This window comes from Lepidochelys olivacea (assembly GCF_965140295.1).
Source record: "Lepidochelys olivacea isolate rLepOli2 genome assembly, chromosome: 3".
NCBI classification, from domain to species: Eukaryota; Metazoa; Chordata; order Testudines; family Cheloniidae; genus Lepidochelys; species Lepidochelys olivacea.
Genome location: NC_140413.1, coordinates 99474159 through 99497704, shown reverse-complemented (window position 1 = coordinate 99497704; position 23546 = coordinate 99474159). Strand labels below are relative to the sequence as shown.

Sequence of the window (23546 nt, the reverse complement as noted above, 5' to 3'; positions counted from 1 at the left end):
AATAATAAAAGCTCTAATAAAATTTATTCTTGATCTGGTTTTTTCCACTTGGTAATAAAATTCTGAGAACCCACCAAAGATGGTTAGGAAAGCTGACATGTGCAAAATCAAACCCTTCATCTTCATTTCAAACTTATTATGTAAGTATATCAATGTGGATCTCCAAAAGCATACAGCTATGACCATACAAAAAAACCTAACCAAAGCAGGATTGTTTTGGAGAGTCATCCCATTAGGAGAAAGTGTACCTAGATAAGAGAAACTCTACAACCTCAACCCCCACAAACCCACCCCAGGGATCTTCTACATGCCTCTCAAGATAAACAAGGGAACTGGTGCACACCCTTATATCATGCAACAGCACAGTTATTGAAGGAATACTCGGTCTCACAGAAACAATCCTCAAACCAATCACCACCAAAAGGGCCAGTTTCCTCCAGGACACAACCAACTTCCTCCAGGAACTCTGCAACATTAACAACTTCCCTCAGAACGCCATCCTTGCCACCATGGATGTCACTTTCCTGAACACCAACATCCCTCACCATGATCATAGAATCATAGAATATCAGGGTAGGAAAGGACCTCAGGAGGTCATCTAGTCCAACCCCCTGCTCAAAGCAGGACCAATCCCCAACTAAATCATCCCAGCCAGGGCTTTGTCAAGTCTGACCTTAAAAATATCTAAGGAAGGAGATTCCATCACCTCCCTAGGTAACGCATTCCAGTGTTTCACCATCCTGAAAAGTTTTTCCTAATATCCAACCTAAACCTCTCCCACTGCAACTTGAGACCATTACTCCTTGTTCTGTCATCAGCTACCACTGAGAACCGTCCATCCTCTTTAGAACCCCCTTTCAGGTAGTTGAAAGCAGCTATCAAATCCCCCCTCATTCTTCTCTTCCGCAGACTAAACAATCCCAGTTCCCTCAGCCTCTCCTCATAACTCATGTGTTCCAGTCCCCTAATCATTTTTGTTGCCCTCTGCTGGACGTTTTCCAGTTTTTCCACATCCTTCTTGTAGTGTGGGGCCCAAACCTGGACACATACTCCAGATGAGGCCTCACCAATGTCGAATAGAGGGGAACGATCACGTCCCTCGATCTGCTGGCAATGCCCCTACGTATACATCCCAAAATGCCATTGGCCTTCTTGGAAACAAGGGCACACTGTTGACTCATATCCAGCTTCTTGTCCACTGTAACCCTAGGTCCTTTTCTGCAGAACTGCTCCCGAGCCTTTCGGTCCCTAGTCTGTAGCGGTGCATGGGATTCTTCGGTTCTAAGTGCAGGACTCTGCACTTGTCCTTGTTGAACCTGATCAGATTTCTTTTGGCCCAATCCTCTAATTTTTCTAGGTCCCTCTGTATCCTATCCCTACCCTCCAGTGTATCTACCTCTCCTCCCAGTTTAGTGTCATCTGCAAACTTGCTGAGGGTGCAATCCACACCATCCTCCAGATCATTTATGAAGATATTGAACAAAACTGGCCCGAGGACTCACCCTTGGGGCACTGCACTTGATACTGGCTGCCAACTAGACATGGAGCCATTGATCACTACCCGTTGAGCCCGACAATCTAGCCAACTTTCTATCTACCTTATATGATGGCATTGCTGCCTGCCTCAAATATCTACAACAATGGAAAAAGCTCAGAAATCCATTCCAAACACATTGCCAAACTCATCCATTTCATCCTCACCCAAAACAACTTTACATTTAACAACAACACTTTGTCCAAACCATGGGAACAACCATGGATTCCAGGATCACTTGTCAGTATACCAATCTCTCCTTGGGCCACCTTGAGGAAGAATTTCTGGACAAATGCAGCACACATCCATCAATGATATTTTCATCCTCTGGACAGACAACCCAAACTCCCTCATAGATTTTCACCACAAGTTCAACAACCACCTCCCATCCATCAAACTCTCTTTAGAACACCTCCACACCAGTATCAAGTTCCTGGACACCTCAATCAGCTTTAACAATGGAATATTACAGACCACTATATGCAAGAAACCCACAGATCACCACATCTACCTACACAGATCCAGTAACTACACTAGACACTCTAAGAAATCTGTTACCTACAGCCAGGCACTGAGATACCACATAATATGCTCTGAAGAGGAAGTTCAGGATACATACCTAAACACACTTAAAACAGCCTTCATCAAACAAGGACACACCACCAGAGAAGTAGATCTCATCATAGAATAAGCCATCCAAATATCTCAAAAGAACCTGTACAGAAAACAAACCCCACTGACTGCACACTCCTAGTTATCACGTGTCACCCCACAATAGAACCTATATGGGGTATCTGTTATGCTAGCAGACCCAGCTGCCAGCTCATGCCAAGGCCTCTAAGTCTCACTGAAGACTGACAAATGCATGGCTGGAAACCAGTCTGGCTCACCTGTGTGTTAGTGTTATTAAAATAGGTATTAGACTTATAGAGCTATATTTGGTGTTTGGACTTTATGAAATGCTTGTGAGTTGCTGGATGAATTAATCTCACTTATAATATCTGTATCCCATGTTATAAGGTAATATTTAAGTGTTTGCTTTGTAACAATAAAAATGTTTGCTATGAAGCTGGAAGACCCCCCGACCCAGTCAGAGGAAAAGCATTACTAAGTATGAAATACTTGTTTACCACACAAGGTGCAGTCTCCTGTCCAACAAAAGAAGACCTATAGACACCAGATGAACGATTGTGGAACATCAGTGGACAGAAGACTTTGTTGACTGCTCCCCTCACACCCATGAAGAGCGGATGTGCACAAACCCTCATCTCATCACAGTTTGAATTCTGGGGGAAGGGAATAAAAATCCCTGACCCAAAGATCCTGTATCATTATGCTGCTTGGAATTTGGAGATGGCAATATTTTATGCATAAGCAAGGGATCCCCAACATGCTTGGATATCAGTCCTCATCCTCAAAGAAAACCCGCACAACACTTTCAAAAGACGAGTCTGGGAGCTTAAACTCATAACTTTGCTAGACACTAAGAATCATGGACTGAATAGACTGAATTTATGGCTTATTACAACAATCTATACCCAATAACAACCCCCCCCCGCCTCTTCCACCTCTTCCCTTTCCTCCCTATGACTAGTGGGGGGTGTAAGTAAACCGACCACTTCACCTTGATAGGTCCCTTGAAACATGGGTTAACTACATATGCTAAACAAACTATTTAGCAGTGACACTATGAGGCCATGTCTACACTACAGTCCTATATCGGTATAACTATGTCACTCAGGGGTGTGAAAAATCCACACTCCTGAGCAACGTAGTTATACCACCTTAACTCCCCTGTCCCGGTGTAAACAGCGCTGTGTCAACAGAAGAAGCTCCCCTGATGGCATAGTAGCATCTTCACTAAAGTGCACGTGAAGACAAGCCCTGAGTAAGTTTCCCAGACTGGAAGAAGAGGTCTGTGAAAGCTTGAAAGCTTCTCTCACTCCAACAGAAATTGGTCTAATAAAAGATATTACCTCACCCACTTTGTCTCTCTAACATCCTGGGACCGACATAGCTACAACATCACTGCATACTGAATATTGTTGTGATAATTGGTGTAAGGGACCATCTATCACAAAGGCAGACTTGCCAAGTGGTAAGATAGACCAGAATCCCCAAGGGGCTCTCTGCGACTCCATGTTAAAACTGTTCGAGTACTTGAGGAGCTCACACTTGATACTTGGTTTGTATCTAACTATAGAACACACAACCAGTTTGGTTTCTGGCAGTGTGCCCTGAGGTTGGCATCTATGTTTGTGAACCACTCTAGACAGTATCACAGTATCAACAATTACAACCCATCCTTGAGGGATCACATCCTGAAATAAATCTTTCCTGAACCCCTACTTTTGGTCTTCAAACAACGCCCCCCCCCACATCCAACTTTGCCAAGCACATCAGAAGAAGAAAGCTCCCACAGACTAGGACAAACCAACTCAAAGTGAGACCAGACGCTGCCAGAACAACAGATGCAAAACCTGCAAACATATTTCCAGTGTTACAATGATCAATACCTTCCATGACACACCTTTCAAGATTCATGGGTCCTACGCATGCCTAATGCAACATGTGGTGTACCTCATCCAGTGCATCAAATGCCCGAACAACATCTATGTGGGTGAAACCAGACAATCACTATGCTCTCAAATGAACTCACACAGAAAAATGATAAAAGATAAAAACACCCTTATCAGCTGTAAATGCTTTCTACAAAAAACAAAAACAAACAAAAAACCAAAACCCAACTCCATATTTAACCTGTTAGTCCTCATCCTCAAAGGAAAACTGCACAAAACCTTAAAAGGACAAGCCTGGGAATTTAAATTCATAACTCTGCTGAACACTAAAAACCATGGACTTAACTGAGACATTAATGTTACAGCCCATTACAACAATTTGTAATGCACCCTGCTGCCTAAGAACCCTCCATTGACCTATGACTGCAGAAATGTTAATTGCCCCCTTTATTTGAAGTGGTCTACAACCCCTCATGCTTAACAATCTGTCCCATCTTATATTTAGCTTGTACACTCTGGTAACTATCTCCAGGCCGGAAGAAGAGCTCTGTGAAGCTTGAAGCTTGAAGCTTGCCCCTTCCACCAACATAAGTTAGTTCAATAAAAGACATTACCTCACCTACCTTGTTCCTCATAGATAAGGCATTCAGTTTTATAGTATCATGTACAATGGAGCAGGTCTCCAAATCCTATTAAGGGTGTCTTAATGAGGTCATGTCCTACTCTTGATGAGGATTTAAGCTTTTCTGAAGGGGTGGGAGTTCTCCCTCCATTACATGGCAGTAAAATCGATGCAAAGTAAAACAGAAGGGAAATTGAAGTAAAGGCTTTTCACTATCAAAAGTGGGATATTTGAGTGGAGTGTTAATTGACATGTGCTTGACTATGCTCGTACAAAAGCCTGTAGCAGTATGTTAAGTTTATAAGCATTGGTGACCCATTCAAGAATCTAAGTAAGAGAGAAAGTAGAAACACAATTATTTTCTTTAGAGTCAGAAGTAAGTAATCTCAACTCACTTTTATTTTGGTTTAGAATATGTTAAAATCAGTGAAGCACAGAAACAGTCTATCTACCTTTACCATGGCTTGTGAGGAATTCTAATTTAGAGGAATAATCTCAAATGGAAGTAATTTTGCTCCTTACTATAGATTCTTAGTTTTCCCCCTCAAAAATGTCCTTGTCCAAAACAAACTGGTACAGTGGGACCCTTTACAAGTGCTAAGAGCCCTTAGGATTAGGGTATATGCAATTTTGGTAAGTCCTCACCTAAGTGGAAACTAAATCATTTGCCTAAATATGCTATTGACATTCTTCTCATCTGTATTGATTTGAAAATTATGAAATGATCCAGAATATGGTTATAATATGAAGTAAATTATGAGGATGTTGAATGCATTTTCCACAACTATTTTTGAAAGATACAAGCAGTGCTTATCAGGAAAGGTCTTTTTTATCCTTATATTTTGGGCATGCACTTGAATACAAATTTTGGACACCAATGTCACCTCTGAAACATCTGAGGCAAAAATACTACATGCATAGCTCTTACAACTGCAATTTTGGGATATTGATTAAACCAAGCCGTAGAAATGATTCCAGATGATATGACAAGCTTTACTACCTATTACACTGTGCTAGAAAGCAACTGGGTATCAGATTTTTCTCTTTTCCTATTGGAATACGGGGGCTTAATCCTTTATAGAATATTAAAATTAAATATATATATATATATTGTGAGAGCATTCAGATTGCACAATTAAGCAGGAAATGGCAACATTGTAACTTCAACCTTGCCTCTCCCTCCCAGAAAGTGTGCATAATGATACAGTTCTAATTACATTACCACATATAAGAGCTGGGTGAACACTGGATTTTTTGGTTTGTTTGCAATTGGAAAAATTGAAAACAAGTTTTGGTTTGATTCACAAAATTTTCAGAGAATTGAAAAGTTGAAAGAATTTTGAGTCAGGTTGAAGTGAAAAGGTTTCATTTTGACCTGATTCAAAAATTTTTGTTTTGATTTTGGGCATTATGACAAAAGCCCAATTTCCAAAACTCAAAATACTTCATGAAATGGAACTTCCATCACCTACACAGCTCTGCTTTTGGGTGTTTGACTTTGAAACATTAATAGTGTTCTTTTAATGAAGTTTTTTGGGGTGTAATAATAAATAACTTGTGTGGTGAAAAATTTCAAAGAGATCACTATTTGTTTGTGGACAACTCATGATCTGAAAATTACGTGAAATTCACCAAATAACCACTGTGCATATTTTTTCGTCTATAGTTTGTTCATGACTCATAGTGAATATTTAATATTTAAAATTTAAGCTGTTTTTATTGAACTCAGAGGCTACCTGTTGTTTCTATTCCCTGACTGCATGAATGCATCACTTAGATTAATTTTTTCAATATGAATTTGCACAGGTATAAATTCAAAATTCACTACAGGGAAAGGTTTTGTAATATCCACTTACAAATCTTGGTTCTGGGGGAACATTCCTGCTTGTAAATGCACTTGATAGAATATTTGTTCAATACAAGCAAAAGGGATGTGAATGCAGTTAAAAGGAATTTTTCTTATTTTTCTTATATAGGCTCCTATTACCCCCCAGCCCCTGTCCCGATTTTTCACATTTGTTGTCTGGTCACCCTAGTTTTAAAACATTCAAAATTCACTGACAATTTTTGGCTGCATCCACCCAGCTGCAGTGATAAATAAGAATGTGTGATACTCTGTCAGTTCATGTCTGTTTTGCCAAGTACCTAACTTCAAATTCACTGCAGAGAATTAGCCAAGAATATAGCAAGCCAGTGGCAGTATTTGAGCATTTTAAGAAATAGCCATGAAGTGATATTTGTAGGCTAACCTCCAGAAGATAGTGATAGCACAACAACTAAGGTATTGCTAATACAGAAGAATCTCAGAGTTACAAAAACCTTGGGAATGGAGGTTGTACGTAACTCTGAAAAGTTCCATAACTCTGAACAAGATGTGGGTTTGGGGGCTGCAGCCACAGGGCGAGGGTGTGTGTGTGTGTGTGTGTGTGTGAGGGCTCTGGATGGGTGGTGGGGGGGATCGGAGCTTCTGACCCTCGAGGTGCCAGGGGTAAGGGCGCTGAGGGCTTCTGCATTGCGGGAGCACCAGGGCTCAGGGCTTCACACCTGGGGGGAGCGCTGGGGCTCAGGGCTTCAGTCCTGCAGCTCCATTCCTGACTTCTGCCCTGCAGGAGGCACTGAGGCTCGGGGCTCCCCACAGCTCCGCTCCCAGTTTCAGCTGGGGGGGATGGGGGGGAGGAGTAGGGCTTGGAGCTTTAGCTATGGGGGACCCACTGGTACTGAAACTGGCACTCCCTTCATAGAATCACAGACAATTAGGGTTGGAAGAGACCTCAGGAGGTCATCTAGTCCAACCCCCTGCTCCAAGCGGGGACCAACACCAACTAAATTATCCCAATCAGGGCTTTGTCAAGCCGGGCCTTAAAAACCTCTAAGGATGGAGATTCCACCACCTCCCTAGGTAACCCATTCTACTGTTTCACCACCCTCCCAGGGCCGGCCCACAACATTTTGGCACCTGAGGCGGGGAGCTCAAATGATGCCCCATGTCCCCTCGCTTGGGCCAAAACTTTGAAAGGTCTCAATTCTGCCTTCTTCCTGTTCTACTCCTCTCATGGTACTGCTCTGCTACCTACCCCAATAAAGGAGAACTAACAACTTAAAATGCCTTGTTCAAAAATTTTAAGGAACACTTAACTTTCAAAGGTTTGAACAGCAAATGTAACTTTTCTTGTCTGCATAGTAAACACTGGCATTTTTATCTGTATGAATAATCAATGTGGTGCTTTCTGTGCCTTCTTGGTTGCAAAGATTTGAACTGCTTCCTGCTGAAGGTCCACAGTCTGGGCCAGCTCATGCTCTATTGAGATGGCTGCAAGGCCGACCAGCCTCTCCTGTGTCATTGTGGAGCGTAGATGTGGTTTTATTAACTTCAGCTTGGAGAAGCTGTGTTCTCCACTGGCAACTGTTACAGGAAGGGTTAGAAGTATGCGCAGAGCAACAAAAGCATTTGGAAAGAGGGTGGTCTTTATTTGTGCACATATATTCCAGAACAGCCTTTGGAGTTGATCCTGCTGAAATGTATCTTGAAAGGGCTTTCAGTTCATCACCTAAATCACGCACATCAATATCGCGCATGTCATCATGTGTCAACACTGTCTCTAGTGACCTGCATTGCTGGTGTAGGTCTTCCTCAGGTAGAGTGAGGAGTTTTGGAATATCATACAACATCCCAAATATACTGCTGTGTTTCTTGAGCTTCATGAAACGTTCTTCAACTGACTGTATTGCACAATCTAGCACCTGGTTAAAGAATTGAACTTTGAATTGTTGTTTGGGGTCTCTAATGGGATTATCCCGTGCCTCGTAATCAAAATGTCTTCTTCTTCGGGGACTCTTGTATTCTTGAATGGGTGGGAAAATAGCTTCAGTGTGAAGTTCCTCTGGCAACTTCTGTGCACTCTTCAGAATGTTTTGAAATCCCTCATCTGACTGGTAAGACTGTAGGTATGACTTTGCTTTGTCCAGTTGTTCCATTGCTCCAGATATATCAAAGTCAACGCCTTGGAGTCTCTTGCTTACAATATTTATTTCAAACAGTATGTCATGCCACAACACTAAGCCACACAGCAATTTGAAGTTATGTATGTTTCTGGTGATTCCATTTCCCTCTGCCACTGTTCTCCCATGAACAGTTCCTGTCATAGCATTATCCTCCATAATGGCAACTATGGCATCATCTATCTTCCCAATTTGGTGTTTGATAGGCTTTATCACCTCCTCTTGACTTTCCCATCGTGTGGCACTCAGTGGTTTTAGTGTCAGAGAGGATGTTCCCAGATGGTGCTTCAAAATCTGCCATCAATGAGTTGATGCAGAGAAAAATACATAGATGCTTTGAATTACATTTAAAATTTCAGCAGCCTCACTAGAAGCTGATGCTGAATCACTGACCATCAAGTTCAATGAATGAGAACTGCATGGGACAAAAAAAGCTTGAGGGTTTAACTCTCGGATCCATGTCTGCACTCCTCTGCTCTTTCCTCTCATGTTGGCACCATTATCGTACCCCTGACCTCTCATGTCACCTATCACAATTCCCGTATCTTCCAGCATTTTAAGAAGCACATTTGTCATACCAGCTCCTGTAGTATCATCAAAATCAATAAATTCTATAAAATGTTCTCTGACAGTCACCGTTGAAGGGACATTTTCTCTAGGTTCAGTTGTTGTTACAAAACGCACCATTAAAGCCATTTGTTCCATATGGCTGATGTCAGGTGTGCAGTCCAGAATAACAGAGTAATATCTTGCTGACTTCAGATCTGCCACAATTTTCTGTTTGACTTTTGTTGCCAGTAACTGTATAATCTCATTTTGAATTGTTTTTCCAAGGTAGCGGTGTGTGTACATTTCTTGGGTGTTGACTCTTCTTAGATGCTCCTGGAGTACAGAATCAAACTCAGCCATCAGCTCCACAATTTTAAGGAAGTTTCCATAGTTTGGCACATACAGCTGATCTGAAGTGCCACACAGTGCTAGGTTTTGGGTAGCAAGCATTCTCACAATGGCAATGAGCCTTTTCAGAACATTTTGCCAGTAAAGAGACTCTGATGCAATCTTCTCTTGATGCTGATCATCTATGAGGCCTTTAACCTTAGTCTTATCTCAAGCTCTTTCCACCTATGGAATGCTCTCTGGTGATTTGCTGCCTTCTCACAGCATGCCAGATTTCTAGCCAGATTTTTCCAGTCCTTTGTTCCTGTAGAACCCAATGTGGCTGGAACATTAGACTGGAAGAGTTCGCAACAAAAACAGTATGCAGCTTTCTGGGGTTTTGAGTACATAAGCCATGGCCTCTCCACTTTGTCACGATTGGGGATTTCATGTCGGTAATGTGTTGGATGGAAACTTCTATTTTCATTGTCTTTGGGTAACGTGAAGTTTTTCACTTGCTCTGGCCCATGCAGTACAAGGAAGTCCCTCAGGCTACTGCTCAAGTGGGTCCACAGTCCTGGATCATCTAGACTTAAGAAACTAAACTCAGCAGCAGGTGTTTCTTGCACCTCCACCACACTCTTCTCTGATCTACACTTTTCTTCAGAATGTGCAGGGTTACATCCATTTGAGATGGAGATATGGATGCTGCAGTAGCTGCTAGGTCACCTGCACTCTGACTAATTGGAAGATCAGGCATCTCCTCACCACTCACACCACTCTCCTCACTCCTCACCCTCACTGGGGCCAGAAGGCTTGCCGTGAACATTTGTGTCTATGTATCTCAGGAGAGCTCCTTCCTGCTTAGATAGAAAAGCTTCCTTTGCTTGCTTTCTTTTTCTGAATGCTGCCCCAGAGGGGCGTTTTCTTCTTTCACTCATGACTGCTGTTCTGTGCCAGCTATAGTGGCTCTCAACACTCAATTAAATGGGACAAATAAACAGGCTGGTAGCAGGGCCTGAGTGAGGGAAGATATCAACGTCTTAAGGGCCTAACTGGCTCCTACTACTTCAGTTGACTGCCTGTTCTCCTCCAGTGGGTTCAGGGAAGCAGCAGGAAACAGGAAGCTCCCTGAGAAGCTGATGTTAATCAGTCCAGGCTCCTGGGGGTGTTAGAGAGGTACACAAGAGTCTCCTCCTCCTCTCTCTCCCTGCAGCTGCTGCTGCTTTCTGTTATTACCTCTCACCTTTTCTCCTGCCTGCCTGTTATGCCTCTTGTGCCCTCCTTCCTCCAGCACAGCACTCCACCATCTCTGTGCACCTAGAGCAGACAGAATACATATGCACCACCAGCAGACACAATTTTCTACACTCTGGGTCCTAGTGGCGCCCTCCCCCCTCCCCAGTCTGGCACCTGAGGTGGCCGCCTCAGTTTGCTTCATGATAAGGCCAGCCCTGCACCCTCCTGGTAAAACAGTGTTTCCTAATATCCAACCTAGACCACCCCTACTGCAACTTGAGACTGTTGTTCCCTGTTTTGTCATCTGCCACCACTGAGAACAGCCTAGCTCCATCCTCTTTGGAACCCCCTTTCAGGTAGTTGAAGGCTGCTATCAAATCCCCTCTCACTCTTCTCTTCTGCAGGCTAAACAAGCCCAATTCTCTCAGCCTCACCTCATAAATCATGTGCCCCAGCCCGCTGATCATTTTCGTTGCCCTCCGCTGGACTCTCTCCAATTTGTCTACATCCTTTCTGTAGTGGGGGATTCAAAAACTGGATGCAATATTCCAGATGTTGCCTCACAAGTGCCAAATAGAGGGGAATAATCAGTTCCCTCCATCTGCTGTTAGCCTTCTTGGCAACAGGGGCACACTGCTGACTCCTATCCAGCTTCTCATCCACTGTAATCCCCAGGTATTTTTCTGCAGAACTGCTGCTTAGCCAGTCGGTCCCCAGCCTGTAGAAGTACATGGGATTCTTCTGTCCTAAGTGCAGGACTCATCACTTGTCCTTGTTGAACCTCATCGGATTGCTTTTGGCCCAATCCTCCAATTTGTCTAGGTCGCTCTGGACCCTAGCCCTAACCTCCAGCATATCTACCTCTCCCCGCAGCTTAGTGTCATCTGTGAACTTGCTGAGGGTGCAATCCACACCATCCTCCAGATCATTAATAAAGATGTTGAACAAAACCGGCCCCAGGACTGACACCTGGGGCACTCTGCTTGATACCGGCTGCCAACTAGATAGTGAGCTGTTGATCACTACCCATTGAGCCCAACAATCTAACCAGCTTTCTATCCACCTTATAGTCCATTCATCCAATCCATACTTTTTTAACTTGCTGGCAACAATACTGTGGGAGATATATCACGTCCACTGCTTTCCCCACATGCACAGAGCCAGTTATCATTATAGAAGGCAATCATGTTGGTCAGGCATGACTTGCCCTTGGTGAATCCATGTTGACTGTTCCTGATCACCTTCCTCTCCTTCAAGTGCTTCAAAATGGTTTCCTGGAGGACCTGCCTGACTGATTGCTTTTGGTTCCACATGGTATCTGGCTGACCAGTAAGTCCGTAACTCTGGTGTTTTTTTATCTTTGAGGTTCTACTGTTTACACCTCATCTCTTTCAACAAGTTTCATTGACTTCTACTGCACACACAACTCAAGTGCTGAGGTCTTGATCCAGCAAAGTTTAATGTGCTTAACTTTAAGCACATGAATAATTCCAATGACTTCAATGGGACTACTCATCTGCTTAAAGTTAAATAAGTGCTTAAACACTTTGTCGGATGAGGACCTGGGAGAGAAGGAACAGAGGGAATAAAATTAAGGGAGAGTGGGTGGCTTAGTTAAGCACAGTTATTGTTTGAAACTCTTCTCAGACCATTTCTGCTGAAAGACAAATACAGAGTAAAGACATTTAATGGAGGTTAACCAGAAACTGTACCTCACATGACAAGCCAGAATAACCCAGCGGGCAGTCACATTTCTCAATCAAGTGAGCATGAGGACTCATTCCAGACACATTGCCTTCTTCAGCAACTTCCATCGAGATCTCAGAAATTCTGGAAAACACAAACCGGCAAACAAAGCTTATCAACTCCATAAAGCATTGTTTCAATAAAGGTTCAAAGTCAGCCAGTTCAGGAGAAAAAGGCTTCATTTGGCTGTCTTCAATCCTCTTGGCCTCAATGACATGAGACAAAAAATGCTCTATTTTTGCCTGTGTATGAAGGAAACTTTAAATCCAACATACCTTCATTCTGATTTTCCATTTCTATCCTGAAGTTTAACTAACTGGTGTACTCTTCTTAGTTCCATCTCCCCTTTTTTATTTGCAGCCCAGAATACTGACAAAAGCTCATATCTGATTCCTCATTTGAACAGATCGTTAAGAAATTGATGTCACACACTAAACCCGGATCCAGTTCACAATTCACAGAAGTGCAATAATAACTTTATTCACTAAATATGCTTCCAATGAGGCATTTTTTAAAAATAAAATGTTCCCCCAGCAACTAAAGCAATCTCACAAGCTGTAGAACAGACTTCAAAGACGTTGGACAGTCAATTGCCTTTTAGCAGCAATTTTAAGACAGCCAGAATTCATTTTTTCCCTCAGAATCACAAGGACAAACAAGCAAAATGTTTAAAACAAAGAAACACATAGAAGTTGGTTAATGTTGGAAAAAAGTATGTTTCACATTGGGACTACGGACTCTTTCCCTCTCCAAATGTCCACTTGATTATATTAATATCTTATACCCTCATCTCCCAACTATCCTCCCCACATACACCGAACAGACAAAATGATTCTAAAGGGCAACAAATGAAGCATGGACAATGACAGCAAAAGACAGTTCTAAAGCATTAGTTTATTCCAGGGCATTGCAAAATTGTTGCTTTGCCGAAAGGAGGTATTTTAGCTCTCTCCTTCTTCTTTTGTTTAAATGAATACTAAACTGTGAAAACATTTGTTGTTCTTTAATAAGTAAAAAATATAGGACAAGCCACGTAAATTTTAAAGCTTCCAAAAATAATTCCAAATCTAAGCAAGGAGAGGAAATTTCTTTCTCTTCTATCATTGAATATGAATACTTATAGTAAAAGTTAAATCAAAGTAAAGAAGCTAATCCATCCAGAATTTATTTATTAAATATCTGTGTGTAGGCATTAGCACAAAGAAACTTATGGAAATAATTAGCTCCTGTTCATACTCCCAAATCACCCAATTCACAGATTTCTCCACCCCCACCCCCAGTTATACTGATCTGTTTGTTTAGGCATGTCTATTGCACCTATCATCTTGGTATATAGGTGTCGACATTAAGAAGACCATAAGCAAATCTAGGGTGAAATCCTGACCCATTCAAATCAATGTGAGTTTTGCAATTGACTTCAATGGGATCCGGAGTTCACCACTAATTTCTTGAGTCAATGCAATGTCCCAAGTGACAGCAGCACTTTCCAGCCTATATACCTTTGTCCCTACTTGAGAAGGAGGGTCACCTGGAATAGAGAAGTAGAACAAGGAGACAAAAACAACGGACTGCAAAATAAATAGGGTCCAAAATTATTGTTTTTGTATGGAGTGTCAACACAAGCTTGAATGGAACTCCCTGTACATTTAATATAAAAACAGAGTGGAATCTGCTTCCCCATCATCTTCAAGATCCAGGATATGCCTACACTGCAATCTTCAGCATGGGCTAGCAATACAAGTACGAATTGAAGGTCCCTGTCATGCCTGTACAGCCCGCACTGAAGCCCTTAGTCATAAACCAGAGACAATGCTCTGTGTACGGCACAAACTATATACTGTCCCAGAGCTGAATTTACATAACAATATACTTTGGGACCAAAAAGCTATTTGTTGTCTGGGGAAAAGTGTTACTTAAGGTAGGTTAGGTTCAGTTGCTTCCTGAAGCATGTCTAATAAGAATCAGTCTAACCACTGCTTCCTGATCAGCATCTAGTATTCTGAAATAATTAACAGTAAAATTGAAAGCATACTTCCAATCCAAACTAATTTATTATCAAAATCCAGTTGCCTGATGAGCAAAACAAAATCTAATTTGAATCTATGAAAGAAATATTTCAATTTTGAGTGGTGAAAGTGAAAAAGGAGAACAAAATGAACACAGTAGGAGAAAAATGTTTGCCTTTGGATTTTGAGTAGAAACCTCTAAATAACTCTCCTTAATAGCATAGCTTTCTTACAAAAACAAATTATAAATTATATGGCTAATATAGGGCTAACATTAGAATTAAACTATATTACACTTAGGTCTGGTTTGAATTTTCATTGACAGTGTTTTTGTACAGTATATCAGTCATCTGCAGCTCTGCTTTTTTAAACATTTGAGTTGAAAGAATTTCTATGTTAGAATTAAAGAGCTATTAACTCCTCATTAAGAAAAGGAGTACTTGTGGCACCATAGAGACTAACCAATTTATTTGAGCATAAGCTTTCGGGAACTACAGCTCACTTCTTCTGATGCATCCAATGAAGTGAGCTGTAGCTCCCAAAAGCTTATGCTCAAATAAATTGGTTAGTCTCTAAGGTGCCACAAGTACTCCTTTTCTTTTTGTGAACACAGACTAACACGGCTGCTACTCTGAAATCTAACTCCTCATTGTACACTTTGAAAAAAATTGACAGCAGCCCTTTATAATAATTTTTTCTATAACTCTCTTCCCTCAGACTTTATTTCTAATGGCAACTGGGTGAGAAGAGAAGCTTTGCTTGTTAAGAGTTAGGCTCCAAATCAGGAAAGCATCCAGGACACAACTAAAGCACATGCTTAACTATAAGTCACTGGACTTAAGAACATGTTCAAAGGTAAGCATGTGCATAAGGGCTGTTCTGAATAGGGATGGACTTAAGTCTGTGGTTTAACTTCTCTCCTAAATCTAAGTCTCTAGTTCTTAGGGAAATCTTCCAATGACTTCTAAGGAATTTTTGGGATTGATTCTGCTGTTCTTATTCAAATGACATTTCCTCTGAAATCAACAGGCATTTTGCTTGAGTATAGATTGCAGGGGTTTGCCTGCTAATTCTCCACCTAGTGTCTCAAATATCATGGTGATGAGCATTATATAAATGCCTAGACAGATATCATAATTGTGATAATTGTGACAATTATCTTCATATCAGTTGTGATATCATACACAAGGACTATGACTTCAGGTGGAGAGGTACCAGAAAGGGAACAGATTAACTCTTTAACAAGTCCCACTGCTATATAAAAGGCTATACCCTGTAATGTGACTCTGTAAAAATGGCATCTTGGTTTTGTAACTGCTATCCTTGCAAACACACCCTGAAATTGGAAAGCCGATCTCTCGTCTCCTGATTTACACATCATTATTGGTAGCCCTGACCCAATCAAGGTGCATTATGCTTTGGTGTAGCTAGCTGTGAATAAGGTGTCCATCTCTGTACACCTCAGCATAAAGATTCTGAAAATGAAAATCATATAGCATTTTTTCTTATGATGCATGAACCAGGATAGTCACCTCACCCTCCACAGCTGAGCTGGGCTCTGTAGTGCTAACAGTGATTGATATAAATTGATGGAATATTTTTCCGGAGCAAAGAGAATGCTTTTCAAAGTTTTCCATGAGGTATCAGAATTACTTTCCCACTCCTCTAAGCTGAGGTTTCCCTGTGCACATCACACAATGTTGTAAATTAACCATGCCAAAAATAGACAATATGAACCGACTGACACCCGCAGCTGCAGGGGACATCCAAGTTTTGGAGAATGGATGGTTAGTTCCTTTAAAATTACTTACAAAAATTAATAATTAATAATAAATAACAACCATCTGCTTCTATCACTTTTAGGGCACAGATACTAGTCTTCCATGTCTCTGTTACACAAATATTGCAAAGTTACACTATATCTTTTTAATTCTACCACCATAGTAGTACCTTCTCGAAATACTATATCTTGATAGAGATATTTGTAGCCTATTACTTTTAATTTGCCTATATATGCCTAGTGTCATTGTAACTGGGCACTATTTGCATCACTAATCATTTATTCACTACTGATTGCCAAGAGACAAATATTTCACAGGCCAAAATTCATATTTATATAATAACACAATATTTGCATAGCATTCAAATCTGTTTACAAAATATATTTTTGCTTTTTTCTTGGCTTTGGGATACTGAGAATAAAAGTCTCATTTGGCTACAATAATTATGGTTTTCTCTTAATACAATTCCTTTCTTCCACTTCTCCAGCTATACTGGACACCCTACTCTTCTTGTACATCCCACTGATTTTGTGCCTGGATTAAAAAATCAGTTTGAAGTCTCAAGTGAATTAGCTGGGATGACTGCAGTATTTCAGGCTATTGCATGAAATTGTTACCTGCTTTGTCTCATGATGCTGCCATGAGAAGCCTTAATAAGAATGTAATGAATGTTGTACAGCACATCCATGAAGTCCTCACGTGTCACAGTACTACTGACTCTTGCGTCATCACCATATCTCCATTCATGCTGAAGGAAACAGTAACACAAAAGCCAGCCAGTTAACAGTATCAACAGAACCAAGGGTTAACATTCTGAAACAGAACTGACTAAAACGTTACCTCGGTCATCTCTATCTCATGCCTCGTCAGCTGGCCAATCAAAGGGGCAGCCATATGCCGGATGATAGTTCTAGTACGTGTGGGAGGCCCACCTCTGATGATGACTTGAGGATTATAGGTAGCAAAACCCGTCTCCTCGCGTGCTTCAAAGTAGATAGCATATTTCAGTTTCCCTCCATAAGCAGTCAGCTAACAAAGCAAACAGAGATACCAGTTACAGTTAGCTACAAATATATCTCTGTGTATACATGATGGATATGTAAGTATTACAAATGGATGTATAAATACGCACGCGTGTGTGTGTGTGTGTGTACACAGAGGCATGTGCTACTTGGAATACATGGAGATCAAGGATTGTGCACAGACGTACATGAAGGTAATCTGTTTCTGCAGAACTGTAAAAATAAATGTCCCTCTTTGTGAGAGTCTGTGGGAATATCAACATTCCCATGAGCCCAATCAGGGGACTTCAAAAGTGCAACACACAATAGAGCCATAGAGGTGCAAAAGGCCCAAAGAGAAGGCTGTTTCAAACATTTTCAACAAACTGTGTCTACACAAGACATACAAAGCTTGTGTAACATTTCTGTCAGATTGGGAGAGGCAGGGAGTCACCTGAGTGAAATATTAACTTAATACAATCCCCCCACCTTTTTTTTAGTAGTAGTTTTGTGAAAAGCTCCATCTTGTGCAAATAAATAAAATCACAAGGTAAAATCTGGAATTCCTGACAGATCTGTTGGCTATCATTGCCTTCGATGGACAATAAAATTCCCATTAGCAACATATTTCTTATATATTTATATGATTAAATATCTAGTTTAAGATAGTATTGATGTTACAGGATTCCAAGTTTTGATGACAATTAATAGAATTTCCAATTATTTTTGTGACAATTTTTCCTTGACAAACGGTACTGACAAAAATATTTATTCTTTGCAAGCACCTTCCAGTTTGCTGTAATTTTCCCAATAGAGGAATCAGAAGCATTTATAAAATGTCAATTTTTGTCAGAATTCAAAGAAATCATCTTTACCTTTCGTCCTTCAAATTGCTCTGGAAGTTTCCAGTAAATAGGTTCTGATTGGAGATCTTGCATCACCAGTTCAATGTTAGCTACTATCTCTGGATGCTGGAATACAACCCCTCTGGTAGTATTGTCCTGAAGGTTTTCATCTACCAGTGGAAGAACCATCTGTTCTGGCTTCAACGTCAGCTGCACATATTAAAGGGATTAAAAAGAAAAAAAAATATTTTTTCAAGCTTTTTTCATGTAGGCAAAGTCTCGTTATTCTTTTATTTTTTATTCTCTTAAAAACTGGTTGTACTTATTTCACACTAGCCCTTAGTCATGTGCGTAGTCCCACTAAACAGAACTATTTGAGTAAGTGTTGTGCACTGCAAGAGTTCCACCATCTAGCCCTTTGCATTTAGTGCTCATGACAGTGAGGAAAAAGCAGCACTGGCTAGAGCCAAACACCGTGTGATATGAGCACGTGTCTGCAAGCTCTTCACAGACCTTTGCCAATGTAGCTTGTTCATAAGACTTTGCTATGTCTGTTATTTCAGTCCTGGGCCACACCTCTGTACAGAGTCTGAGAATCTTATATTACGATGAAACACACCTGTTATTTTCACTTAAGATCTAGACTTACAGGGTAGACAGGCGTAATATAGGCATTTTTGTTACATTTATTGCTAACGGACAGCGAATGTGAGAATAACTATTTACTGTTAGAAGCTCTAAGACTGTACTGAGCATGCGCCACTGGGTTGGAGCAATGTGAGGAATTTTTTCCAAGATGGAGACTGATTAGTTGTCTTTGTGATCCTGTACCACAATAAAATATCTCCTTTTTCAGTTCTAATCCATTTTGGGTCTCCATATACTACATTGGCAATGAGGATAAACTGAAAACAACCATCAGACAGTTCTACATACTGTGCAAGTAAAAACCTTTTTTTGCCTTTCCATATGGCTGCATATGGAAAAATGAAAGAGTATGATGCAGAATGGGATAACTGGATTCAGTACTCAGAGATTCTCACAGTACTTCATTGCAAATGGTAAAGAGGATGATAACAAGAAACATGCCATGTTATTGAGAGTTTTTGGAGCAAAAACATACAAAGATACAAAATATCTCCTTTTCCAGTTCTAATCTGTTTTGAGTCTCAGGCAAGTGCATGAACTCATTGTACTGCCCAGCCCCACTTGTATCTTTTTCATTTAAAATTCAAACAAATTACTGTGTTCTCAAATACACTAAACTGTGTGAGCCCAAAAGTCGCACTGATTGGATAATGTAATGGTATTCCACAACTATTTAGATGTTAGCAACCTCACTGAAAGAAAACCAATAATATGCCAGCCAAATCACTGCTGTGGTTAAAAGAAAACTGGAATAACTTCTGCCCAGAATTACCGAGATTGTTCATAGAAAGCATGCAGCAAGCTGGACAAACACAGAGAACAATAAAATAAAAAATCAGAAATGCAGACACCATAATGCTAAGGAGTCAGGAACAACAATTAAGCTAATGAAGAAATCACATCTGGGTTTCACAAAATGCCATTTGGGCACTGAGGAAGAGGAGAGGCACAGCACGGTATTCAATTATTGTGCTGATTATATTTTCAGGACCTGTTGTTCAGTGACAGGACTTGGAAGTATTCGTTCCAGCTGCCAACTTCAAAGTCATGTTCCTGGAGTGGGTCTTGCTACTATTCACCAAGTACATCAACCAGCAAGAAAATGGTTAACACACGTGAACTGCATTAAAGATTTTCATCAGCCGCATGAAGTTTGTGAATTTATGGCTTTTCAAATGGCACTGACTCTGTTTTGAGATAGACTGGAGTATTCAAAACTATAAAGGCCCAGGTAGCCTATAATGTGAATCTGCAAAGTCTTGTTTAAATCTCAGAATTCAAAGAGGAGCGAATAAAAAGAGAATAAAAAAACCCCCAGCTTTAAATAATGCTTCAGCTTTATTCCCTCATGTAAAGACCAAAACAGAGTTTGCAAAAGGATTGATGCTTTCATTAGCTCTGTGGCATGACTGGTCTTATCACCTTCCTCTCGACCCAACCCACATCGGATTGATAAAGTTGCACCAACACAGCTCATCTGGAATCCCTCTCCGTCTATCAGGAGGGAAGAAAAAGTGCTAGAGATAAACAGAGGACTTCAGTCACGAGGACTATCAATCCAGCATGGGATCTGTGGTAACTCTCTCTTCTGGGGGGACAGGTCTTTTGTTGTTCAGTTGGGCTCCACCCACCAACCCAGGATTTAAATGGATCAGCATCTATCACAAGCACAACTTTAAAAAAAATTATAAGGGGAAAAATGAGGAGTTAATCAAATCAAATCAAATCGACATATTTAACTACAAGCAACAATGACCCTGGAATATGGTTAGGGAAACTGCAACAAGTTCTGATTCTCATCTCTGTGTCAGTGCTCTAGTGTGCTGGATCTTCACCGTACAATTTTCCCACACTTGAATACACTGCTTTTTACTGGGTTTTAATAGCTTTACTTTGGCTTGACATCTATTACACTATCAAACAATTTTTTGTAATGCCTTGACCCTGATTGTCTAATGGAACATGCTCCTCTCTCTACTTCTCAAAGTACGCAGGGGAAAAGATTGCTTAAACGTTTTGCCATTTCCTAGCTACCTCTCTGTGCCTGACTAAAAGAAGCCAGCAGGAAACTACATTATCACATTACACGGCTCAGCAGTTCCCTACTCACCCACATGCGGATCAGTCCCTTTGCCTCACTGCACTGAGTAGTCAGACCAAAGCAATAGCAGCTGTTGCAGCCAAGTGGGTTTTTGGCATAGAGTCCAAACATTTCAGACCTGCACCTGTCACAGTGGACACCTTCCACGTTAACCTGCAAGAGCACAGGGAAGAGCTTTATTTAGACACACCAAAAACCAAAACCAACTCCATGCCCCACAGCCCATGCACAATAAAGGGATTTGGATGAGAAGAGTAGGTTTAAGGAAAAAATTAAGGCTTACGGTTTTCAGCCTCCAATCACACATATATCATACCTCCATCCACTAGATAAGTATGGGCAGAGGATGCTGGCTCCATGTTGGTAGAGGTACTTGTAGGACAACAAATTGCACTTTTGATATGAAGTGCTTAATAGCTTATTGATAAAATCAGTGAAATTATGCCCTCCAAAATTGATGAGTTAATCAAACCTTTTGTCTGCTATGAGTTTATCTTGACACGTCAGAAATATTTAAGGTACAGTACTGACTGTACTAGCTGAGGAATTTATTTTTATAGAACTATCAAGGGCGGTAAAACATTCCCACTTTCTCTCTTCATCTGATTGTTTTTCCGCGTCATTGAACAATATATAAAGGGCTGAAATGTGCAGCTATTCACTGTTGTAATGTCAATACTTTTAATTCCACTACGCCATTATTCCCAATAAAGAAAGCTAGACTGTGTATCACTGGATGTACCCATCATTTACACTGAGCCTTTTTGAAAGGATTTTTATACCAATTCTGTGGCATTTTAAACACTCACAGCCAATATTAAAGAGCTGAATCTTTTATTTAAAGAACAATGTCAATATAAAACGTACCAGGAAAAAAAATCTCTATTTCTATTACTAACACCAAATCAGAGTATTAAAATTGAAAGAATGTTGACTATCTAATTTCATTTACATCTTTTGTTTAACTTTTTTTTTCCTATCAGCCTTATATGGTCAATGTCACCGCTTTTGGTCCTACTCAGTTACGGTTTCTGATTCTTATATAGGAGCTCCATGCTGTTGTTTTTTGATTCACAACGTGGCCAGGATCACGTAAGTAAAAACAACTGCTTTCATCAAAATTTTAAAACCCAACCAACCAAAGAAAACATTTCTTTATAAGGCTTTGTAAAATCTCCTTTCTCCCTTTGGGAGCTATACTTTAGGCCTAAAATGTGTCGACTAATGTCCATTTGATAAAAGAATTATCAAGCAATAATAGTTATTTCAGCTCCCTCTTCCTTAATTACTAGCTGTCTACTCTCTCTGCATGTCTGGATATTGAAACAGAATGAAAGATCCTAAAATGGAGTCACTCTGATGAGATGCATGAGTATTAATGTGACAAATTCTATAGCCTTACTCAACAAAGCTCCCATTGAAGTCAATGTCCCAGTAAGGATTAATTAAGGACTATGGGATATGGCCCAAATGTTGCTATCACCCAAAAAGTCATTCTAATTTGCCAAACGGCTGATTTTGTACACTGAATATGGCCAACATGGTAACAGTTCTGTAAGGACAGGAAGAAAAACTTAAAATAAGAAAAAAATCTAAGTCAAGGCCACATTTGGGAACTTGCTTTATTAAGCTTTAGTGGATGAAAGAGCAACCTAGTGTAACATTTAATTGTTTGTTTCTCCCTCTAGTTCCAAGACCCTTGGCCAGGAAAAAAGGGCTACTATTACAAGCAGCTAACAGAGTTTGTGTTTACTGAAGGTCCCAAGTTATCTCACTAACAATCTGTTGTGATAAGCGAGTACAAACTCCCACTAACTTTGAAGCAGGTTCCCATGGCACCATTAAGTCAGCTTGCATACCTCATTGCCTTACCTTGCAGCTACATTGCCCTGTACCATCAACGCATGAACATTTTTCCGTCTCTGCATCACAAGTCTGAGGATCAGTCCCTGCCAGTAAGCAGTCACAGGGAATGCACTGTGGGTATTTCCAATATCCCGGTCTGCACTGAGTGCATTTGTCCCCAGCGAATTTAGGGTGGCAGGAGCAGCAGCCTGTATCTGAGTTACACTGGAAATTGAGGGATCCAACCACACTGCAATCACAGGCCTATAAAGAAGAGAGAGACGACAATAGATTTTAATCACATTTCTTGTAGGCATCCGATGAAGTGAGCTGTAGCTTATGCTCAAATAAATTTGTTAGTCTCTAAGGTGCCACAAGTACTCCATTTCTTGTAGGAAGTCTTGTCATTTGCAGCCATATATGAACACAGGTTACTTGGGAGTTCGTATACAGTAATGTATTTCCAATGTTAACAGCAATGCATCTGTATCAGAAGGCCACAATCTAGTTAGGGTAAGAGAGGGGCCGGAAGTGAAACAACATGTATTTACAATATTATTTTCATCATATTTTATTTATCACTTGAGGCTTATGCGTTGTAAATGAACCAGTCTAGTGGCCTGGTGTGTGGCCTCTGAGTCTGAGGTAGCAGAGTGAGAAATATAATGTGTTTTGTTAAACCCACAAACAAATCTTGACATCTGGTGCAGGGAAGGCTTAGACAACACTGCCAGACCTGCAGCTGCCGTAGGTCTCAATCCCAGTGCCACCGAGTCCCACCAGA

At 40.8% G+C, this 23546-nt stretch overlaps 1 protein-coding gene across 1 annotated transcript in view; it reads right to left on the bottom strand.

The window, feature by feature from the left end:
- The window catches only part of LAMA2 (laminin subunit alpha 2), a 458477-nt gene that overhangs the window by 122587 nt on the left and 312344 nt on the right, over positions 1-23546 (bottom strand). Inside the window, exons 23-28 of the mRNA XM_084624485.1 lie at positions 22790-23026; positions 20927-21070; positions 18199-18378; positions 17163-17351; positions 16940-17070; positions 12502-12619 (exon numbers count right to left, since the gene is read on the bottom strand). Of these exons, the coding sequence (XP_084480611.1) occupies positions 12502-12619; positions 16940-17070; positions 17163-17351; positions 18199-18378; positions 20927-21070; positions 22790-23026 (999 nt within the window). The remainder of the gene's footprint in view (positions 1-12501; positions 12620-16939; positions 17071-17162; positions 17352-18198; positions 18379-20926; positions 21071-22789; positions 23027-23546) is intronic.